The 9,403-nt window shown below is 45.9% G+C and overlaps 1 protein-coding gene across 1 annotated transcript; it reads left to right on the plus strand.

Annotated features, from left to right (window-relative positions):
- Positions 1–5,898: 5,898 nt before the first annotated feature.
- LOC124653806 (BTB/POZ and MATH domain-containing protein 2-like) lies at positions 5,899–6,963 on the plus strand. Its single transcript, XM_047192876.1, has 2 exons — positions 5,899–6,135; positions 6,172–6,963. Exons 1-2 carry the CDS (start codon positions 5,899–5,901, stop codon positions 6,961–6,963), a joined length of 1,029 nt encoding a protein of 342 aa, XP_047048832.1.
- Positions 6,964–9,403: the final 2,440 nt, after the last annotated feature.

Consider the following 9,403-nt stretch of genomic DNA (forward strand, 5'->3'; position numbering starts at 1 on the left):
AACTTCCTCCACACCAAACTCGAAACAACTCATTAGAGGGTTAGTGCACAATAAAAATTAACATGTTCAGAGGTGACACAATCATTCTTAACACTTCTGGACATTGCATAAAGCTACTGGACATTAATGGATCAAAGAAATTCATCCAACATAGCGAAAGAGGCAATGCGAAATAAAAAGGCAGAATCTGTCAAAACAGAACAGTCCGTAAAGATGGATTTTATTAGGCCACCAGACTTGCTCAAATGAAAATGCCCAAATTGAATGAAAGTTGCGTACATATCTGAGGATCATGCACGTAAATTGGCTCAATTTTCTGAGCTACCTACAGGGAGGTAGACCCAGATTCGTGACAGCAAAGAAATCTGGAACTGCGCAGTAATCCAAATCTAGTACTTACTTTACTATCAAAGACTTTACTTGGCACAACAAAACTCAAAACTAAGATAAGGAGAGGTTGCTACAGTAGTAAACAACTTCCAAGACTCAAATATAAAACAAAAATACTGTAGTAAAAACATGGGTTGTCTCCCATAAGCGCTTTTCTTTAACGCATTTCAGCTAGGCGCAGAAAGTGTATCTCAAGTGTTATCAAAGGGTGGTGCATCTACAGCGGGGTTTGGAGTTTTCTCAACCATGCATAGTATATTGGATACATAAGTTTCAGCGTCTCCCTTTTCATTAGTCTTGGGCTTGCTACTCTCATCGAACAAATTTTCAGGAACAAGCCAAGCATAGTTATTTTCTAGCGCATCATTCATAGCTAGGAGTTTACATGGTATTGGTGCTTTGATCTCCCCACCATCATTAATATTATTAGTGCACCTTATTCTCTCCATGTCCATTTTTTCAAGGAGACTAACAAAATTAGTATGAGAACCAAGCATATTAAATTTAGCGAAGACCTTTCTAGCCTCCCTTGCTAGACCACCAAATTCTCTAAGAAGGGTTTCTAAAACAAAATATTTCTTTTCCCCCTCTTCCAAATCACCAAGTGTAAGAAACATGTGTTGGATTATAGGATTGAGATTAACAAATTTAGTTTCCAACATGCGAACTAAAGCAGACAGCAGCAATTTCATAAGTAGGAGCAAGTTATACCAAGTGTCTATCTTCAAAATCTTCAACGGTACTAACATGGGTGAAAAATTCTTCTATATTGTTCCTCCCAATTATAGACCCTTGTCCTACCGGTATGTTTATTGTGGTAAATTAAAAGGAAACATGATGAATCAAGTAAAGTAAATGCAAGTAACTAATTTTTTTGTGTTTTTGATATAGAGTGCAAGACAGTAAATAAAGTAAAGCTAGCAACTAATTTTTTTGTGTTTTGATATAAGTGCAGCAAACAAAGTAGTAAATAAAATAAAGCAAGACAAAAACAAAGTAAAGAGATTGAGAAGTGGAGACTCCCCTTGCAGCGTGTCTTGATCTCCCCGGCAACGGCGCCAGAAAATATGCTTGATGGCGTGTATTTCACACGTTCGTTGGGAACCGCAAGAGAAAGGTATGATGCGCACAGCAGCAAGTTTTCCCTCAGAAAGAAATCAAGATTTATCGAACCAGGAGGAGCCAAGAAGCACGTTGAAGGTTGATGGCGGCGGGATGTAGTGCGGCGCAACACCAGAGATTCCGGCGCCAACGTGGAACCTGCACAACACAACCAAAGTACTTTGCCCCAACGAAACAGTGAGGTTGTCAATGTCACCGGCTTGCTGTAACAAAGGATTAACCGTATTGTGTGGATGATGATTGTTTGCAGAGAAAACAGTAAAAACAAGTATTGCAGCAGATTTGTATTTCGGTATTAAAAGAATGGACCGGGGTCCACAGTTCACTAGAGGTGTCTCTCCCATAAGATAAAAGCATGTTGGGTGAACAAATTACAGTCGGGCAATTGACAAATAGAGAGGGCATAACAATGCACATACATGTCATGATAAGTATAGTGAGATTTAATTGGGCATTACGACAAAGTACATAGACCGCCATCCAACTGCATCTATGCCTAAAAAGTCCACCTTCGGGTTATCATCCGAACCCCCTCCAGTATTAAGTTGCAAAGCAACAGACAATTGCATTAAGTATGGTGCGTAATGTAATCAACAACTACATCCTCGGACATAGCGCCAATGTTTTATCCCTAGTGGCAACAAGCACAACACAACCTTAGAACTTTCTGTCACTCTGTCCTGGTGTCAATGCGGGCATGAACCCACTATCGAGCATAAATACTCCCTCTTGGAGTTAAGAGCAAAAACTTGGCCAGAGCCTCTACTAATAACGGAGAGCATGCAAGATCATAAACAACACATATGTAATAACTTGATAATTAACATAACATGGTATTCTCTATCCATCGGATCCCGACAAACACAACATAGAGTATTACGGATAGATGATCTTGATCATGTTAGGCAGCTCACAAGATCCAACAATGAAGCACAATGAGGAGAATACAACCATCTAGCTACTGCTATGGACCCATAGTCCAGGGGTGAACTACTCACTCATCACTCCGCGAGGCGACCATGGCGGTGTAGAGTCCTCCGGGAGATAAATCCCCTCTCCGGCGAGGGTGCCGGAGGAGATCTCCAGAATCCCCCGAGATGGGATTGGCGGCGGCGGCGTCTCGGAAGGTTTTCCGTATCGTGGTTTTTCCGCATCGGGGGTTTCGCGACGGAGGCTTTAAGTAGGCGGAAGGGCGAGTCGGAGGGCTGACGAGGAGCCCACACCATAGGGCGGCGCGGGCCCCCTCGCCGCGCGCGGCCCTATGGTGGCCGCGCCTCGTCGCCCCCACTTCGTATCCCTTTCGGTCTTCCGGAAGGTTCGTGCTAAAATAGGACCCCGGGTCTTGATTTCGTCCAATTCCGAGAATATTTCGTTACTAGGATTTCTGAAACCAAAAACAGCGAAAACAACAAGCGGCTCTTCGGCATCTTGTTAATAGGTTAGTTCCAGAAAATGCACGAATATGACATAAAGTGTGCATAAAACATGTAGGTATCATCAATAATATGGCATGGATCATAAGAAATTATCGATACGTCGGAGACGTATCAGCAGCTCACAAGATCCAACAATGAAGCACAATGAGGAGAAGACAACCATCTAGCTACTGCTATGGACCCATAGTCCAGGGGTGAACTACTCACTCATCACTCCGGAGGCGACCATGGCGGTGTAGAGTCCTCCGGGAGATGAATCCCCTCTCCGGCAGGGTGCCGGAGGAGATCTCCGAGAATCCCCGAGATGGGATTGGCGGCGGCGGCGTCTCTGGAAGGTTTTCCGTATCGTGGTTCTTCGCATCAGGGGTTTCGCGACGGAGGCTTTAAGTAGGCGAAAGGGCAACGTGGGGGGCCACACGGGGGCCCCACACTACAGGTCGGCGCGGCCAAGACCTGGGCCGCGCCGCCCTATAGTGCCGGCACCTCGTGGCCCCACTTCGACTCCTCTTCGGTCTTCCGGAAGCTTCGTGGCAAAATAGGACCCTGGGTCTTGATTTCGTCCAATTCCGAGAATATTTCGTTACTAGGATTTCGAAACCAAAAACAGCAGAAAACAACAAGCTGGCTCTTCGGCATCTTGTTAATAGGTTAGTTCCGGAAAATGCACGAATATGACATAAAGTGTGCATAAAACATGTAGGTATCATCAATAATATGGCATAGAACATAAGAAATTATCGATACGTCGGAGACGTATCAGAGTGCACGACAGATCAACATAACCAAACCAAGTACTAACATAGCATGCACACTGTCACCTTCACGCTACGAAAGGAGGCATAGATCACATCAATACCATCATAGCAATAGTTAACTTCATAATCTACAAGAGATCACAATCATAGCCTACGCCAAGTACTACACGATGCACACACTGTCACCATTACACCGTGCAGGAGGAATAAACTACTTTAACAATATCACTAGAGTAGCACACAGATAAATTGTGATACAAAACACATTGCAATCATAAAGGGATATAAATAAGCACTTCACTATGCCATTCATAACAGTGAATAAGTATTCTGTGAAATATAGCCTAAGAGACCCACACGGTGCACACACTGTCACCTTTACACACGTGGGACAAGGAGTCTCCGAAGATCACATAAGTAAAACCCTCTTGACTAGCATAATGACATCTAGATTACAAGCATCATCATATGAATCTCAATCATGTAAGGCAGCTCATGAGATTATTGTATTGAAGTACATAGGAGAGAGATTAACCACATAGCTACCGGTACAGCTCCGAGTCTCGATGGAGAACTACTCCCTCCTCATGGGAGACAGCAGCGTTGATGAAGATGGTGATGGTGTCGATGGAGGAGCCTTCCGGGGGCACTTCCCCGTCCCGGCGGCGTGCCGGAACAGAGACTCCTGTCCCCCAGATCTTGGCTTCGCGATGGCGGCGGCTCTGGAAGGTTTCTCGTACCGTGGCTTTTCCGTCTCGATGTTTTAGGTCAGGGACCTTTATATAGGCGAAGAGGCGGCGTCAGAAGGTCAACGAGGCGGTGACACAATAGGGCGGCGCGGCCAAGGCCTGGGCCGCGCCAGCCTATCATCTGGTGGGCCTGTGGCCCCCCTCTGGCGACTCTCGGGTGTTCTGGAAGCTTCGTCCAATTCTAAGACTCTGGGCGTTGATTTCGTCCGATTCCGAGAATATTTCCTTACTAGGATTTCTGAAACCAAAAACAGCAGAAAACAGCAACTGGCCCTTCGGCATCTCGTCAATAGGTTAGTTCCGGAAAACGCATAAATATGACATAAAGTATGTATAAAACATGTAGATATCATCAATAATGTGGCATGGAACATAAGAAATTATCGATACGTCGGAGACGTATCAGACGCCAAGGACTCCGCCACCATCGGAGGCCGGCAAGGGAGGGGGCTAGCTCCAGCCCAGGGAGCTACGAGCGCCGGCCCACCGAGGACCGGATCCATCTGCGCGACTGCCCCGACAGCAGCCGCGGACTTCTCGAACGGACGAGGGGAGACGGCCGGTGACGCAGCGGCTGCGAGCACCTCCTCCGCGAACTCCCGCCGCCCTAGTGTGTGCCTCCCATAGGCCTTCGCACGGGCACGGCGGCGGCACGAAAGGACGGTGGTGAAACCCTCACCATCGGCGTCGCCCCAGGCCGCATCGGAGCGGAGCGTGAGGCACATGGTTCCGCTTTCCCCGACACCTCAATATCATACATATGTCAGACAAAATATCAGAAGATAGGCAATACGAGAAGAATCTTTATCTAACAATATTGATTAGGATAAACACAAGCTAAAGCAGTGTCCCGTTCATTTTTTTCGGAGAAACGGCGTAATTTATTAATAGAAAATCAAGTTAGATGAGTAAACAAACGTGTGGAAACTAACTACTTTATGCATAATCACGAAATGCTTGTATGTTTTGTCGATGTGTTATCTCTGTACTTTATGCATAATCATGAAAGGTTTGTATGCTTTGAACATATATTTGAATATATTTTTATTTGCTCTAATAAATAAATCATAGCTTTTTTGTTCTCATAAGAGTTTTTTTTTTGCGATTGCAGTATGAGTAAATATTTTACAATTGAAGAGTAATTATAGGGTCCGGATTGCGTCGTGCCCAGAAACGGAAATCCGAACGTGATCTCCCTATAATTTCCCACCTTTTTGTGTACGGTCCAGAAAAGGAAGAGCTTTCGTCGACTTAGGTCTTCTGGCCGTCTTCTCGGACTCGGAGTTTGTGCCGCCGCGGTTTCGATCTTGTGATTGTGCTCCCCTCATTACCTTCCTCCGCTTCAACTTCGTTATCTTATCCGTGAACTGTCTCCGTCCCTGCGGTCGCCGTCGTAGAGACTCGTTCACCACCGGCGGAATTAATCGTCCATCGACGCCTAACGACATGGCTGCCACAAGGACGGTATCGACGTGTATCCCGGTGAAGACGCAGGGCAGCCATGTGTTCAGGATCTTCGGGTACAGCCAGCACAAGGGAATCGGCGTAGGAAAGTTCATCAGGTCCGGCGCCTTCTCCGTCGATGGCCACGACTGGGCCATCCGCTTCTATCCGGACGGGTTCAGCCAAGGCAGCTCACATTGCATCTCGGTTTATCTCGAGCTTTTGAGCAAGGACGCCAAGGTGCACGCATCCTGTGTCCTGAGTCTGGTTGACCAGAGCACCGGGTTGGCTTCTTCGTTGCACAAGACCGATCCGAGGATGTTCAACGAAAATGACAGCAGCAAATTTGCTCCCCAAGAAGGGTCATTTATATCACGGCACGTGTTCGAAGCTTCGGCTAACTTACGGGACGATCACATGGAGATCGAGTGCGTCGTCACCGTCATGAAAGATGCGCGGGTGTCTGAAACCAAACCGTGCCCCAGAATCGAGGTGCCGCAGCCCGACATCACAGCGCATCTTGGCAAGCTGCTGGAAGCAAAGGAGGGGGCGGATGCCACGTTCAGCGTTCGCGGAGAGACTTTCGCGGCACACAAGATCGTGCTCGCCATGCGGTCCCCGGTGTTCAGAGCAGAGCTCTACGGGCCGATGAGGGAGACGGCAGCAGAGCTCATACAAATCGAGGACATGCAGCCTCATGTCTTCAGGGCTCTGCTCCACTTCATCTACACCGATTCACTGCCTGACATGGATGGGCTGGAAGGAGATGACCACAGAGAGATGATCCGGCACCTACTTGTGGCTGCGGACCGGTATGCCATGGACAGGCTGAAGGTGGTATGCCAGAGCATTCTTTCTGAGAAGATCGATGTGCAGACTGTGGCAACTACGTTAGCTTTAGCTGATCAGCACAACTGCCACATGCTTAAGGATGCTTGCCTTGAATTTATCAACTCGTCCACTATGGATGATGTAGCGTCTACACAAGGGTTTCTGGATCTCAAGAAGACTTGCCCCTCAGTCTTGGTCGATGTATTGTTGAAGATGAGAACGCTCAGCAAATCATAGTGTTGAGCACCTAGCTGTAATTTTAGAAGAATTTAAATAGTTATTATATGTCAGTTCTGAAGTTGTATGGATGCTAGACTGCTAGACCAATTTTGCATAAAACCTCCTACATTTATCTGATCTTGGACTGAAAATATGATCTCTCCGGTCATCTATAGGCTTGATGTCCGCATTAAAATACAATTACTATTAGTACAGTACAGAATTTATCAGTTGTGTGCACCCTTAGTCAAGTAACCGATATCCAGGTAACCTACATTAAGAAATATACATGTGCTGTTGATGTATGCAAGGCACATATTTTATTTGTTATTATAGGCACGCTTCAGCTGACAAACTGTATCTTCCCCGGGATGTATATATTCCCAACACTCTCATGTGCCTAAATGAATTCTTAGCTTCCTTGGACTTCCTTAGGTACTAATTCTGAATATCATTTGTCAGGTTGGTTCTATATTGGTCATGCTAAAATAGTAACTCCTGTCACTTCACTTGTATATACAAGACGAGCCATTTGATCTAGTCTTAAGTCCCGTTGTCTTAAGTTTGACCAAGTCTATAGTAAAATCAACAACATTTGCAATATCCAATCTATGGAAATATATTTCATGCTAAAATTAGTGATGTTCATTTCATAATATAGATATGTGTTAACGTCCACGTGATAAACTTTAAGACCATGCGATGGAGCTAATGAAAGTAGTACTCAAATGATTGTCAATCTAACCACACTTGAGTAATAAGTACTACCTCCGTTTCAAGGAATAAGGCGCCCTCGTTTTACGAGCTTTTTGTTTGACCAAGAATTACTTTAAATAGATAAAGATTGTTTGTATAAAATTAGTATCATTCAAAAGTGTTTTTCAATACGAATCCAACGATACTATATACATATAATATAATCAAGATTTTGTTGCTCAATTTCTATGGTCAAAGTTCGTCTTGAAATACGCGTGCGCCTTATTCGTTGAAACGGAGGTAGTATAAAAAATGTTGGCCTTCGTTTTGGTTATAACACTTGGCACAAGCCAAGCCTTGTACACCATCACGCAACGACAAATATGATTAGTCATCTCCCATGTTTAGTTAGCTAAGATAGAATCCATCTCGCTACAAACAACTTTGTGAGGGTACTCTGCATCGACATATGCATAAACTTTTGAAAGAAAATTGGGAGTATCATCGCCACAAGGTAGACAATGAAATCGTCACTAAAGGATTTCACAATCATTGTCTCTTGTTTCTTATAGGAACTTCATTGTATTTATTCTAGAAATTTCATCATGTGGTTGTTCACATTATTACATTTTTCCGATAAATGGAATATATTAAATCAAAAGATATCAATTACACCCAGCCTCTACAACAACGCAACACCCTAATGGCAGTACGGATGCATGTAGCCAAAAAAGATAAAATAAAACTAAGAAAGAAAAGTTCCCCTATAGTATCCCAGGCCTAGCAATAGTAATACATCCACCCCTAGACAATACCTGAAATACAGACTCTCCAAAAGCGACGCCTCCAAGAAGGGAACAATGCACCATCACCGTCGTCGCTCGATCAAAGATCTTAGGTTTTCACCCTGAAGATAATCCTCACTCCCAAAACAATGCCTCCAACAAGGTTATAGCCAGACACAACCAGTTAAGGCTAGACCTTGGGTTTTCACCTGAAAGGTAGGACTCTGAACTTCACATGTGCTGCCGCCCCCACTTTCATACCACTGCTGTGAATCCCCGAACACCAAGCAAGTTCCTCAACATCGCGTAGACTTGAACCTTCTTTAGCTAATCCCCCAATCCCGCCTTCATGAAATTCTCTGCTTCTGATTTTAACATGGACCAAAAGTCTCTTGATGTCAACACAGAACAGAGTTTCGCGCCGCTCCCTCCAGAACCAAACGGTTGGAATAAAAGCATGGGTGCGCGCGACCGAATACCACTCGATCCTGAGAACTCCAGGCAAAAGATGCACTGCTCCATTCGCTGTCGGAGCCTTCCGGAACTCATCACTCCGGCTAGATGAAGAAAGATCGGCATCCAGAACATCTTCATCTTCACGAAAGAAGAACCCTAGGACCACCACCATGAAAGCCGGAACGGCCGGCCCCCACGCTGCCGCCATGGCAGGGATCCGTGGTCCATCTTCCTCCTCCAACCCGGCCGGTGGAGGTCAGCAGCGATCCCGCTACCGTCCTTTCCCCGCCGAGTTCCGCCAAACCACCGCATCTCCCGCCATGATCTAGGTGAAGTAGCCGAAGGCCACTGCCACCAGACCTGCCGTCCACCATCGCGGCCCCTGGAAGACCCCGCCTCCGCGTGAAGGAGATTCCATGGACGCGCAACCACCGCCCTTGCCTTTGGCAGCCGGACGCGGCCGCCATCGTCGACCCTGACGGCGGCAACGGCCAAGAGGAGGAAGATGGGCCGCCTCTTCT

This window comes from Lolium rigidum, chromosome 1 (genome assembly GCF_022539505.1).
Source record: "Lolium rigidum isolate FL_2022 chromosome 1, APGP_CSIRO_Lrig_0.1, whole genome shotgun sequence".
In the NCBI taxonomy this organism is placed as follows: Eukaryota; Viridiplantae; Streptophyta; class Magnoliopsida; order Poales; family Poaceae; genus Lolium; species Lolium rigidum.

Coding starts and splice junctions, on each gene's coding strand:
- LOC124653806 (XM_047192876.1), top strand. CDS start 5,899: ATGGCTGCCACAAGGACGGTATCGACGTGTATCCCGGTGAAGACGCAG. Junction 6,136..6,171: donor TTTTGAGCAAGGACGCCAAG/GTGCACGCATCC, acceptor CTGGTTGACCAG/AGCACCGGGTTGGCTTCTTC.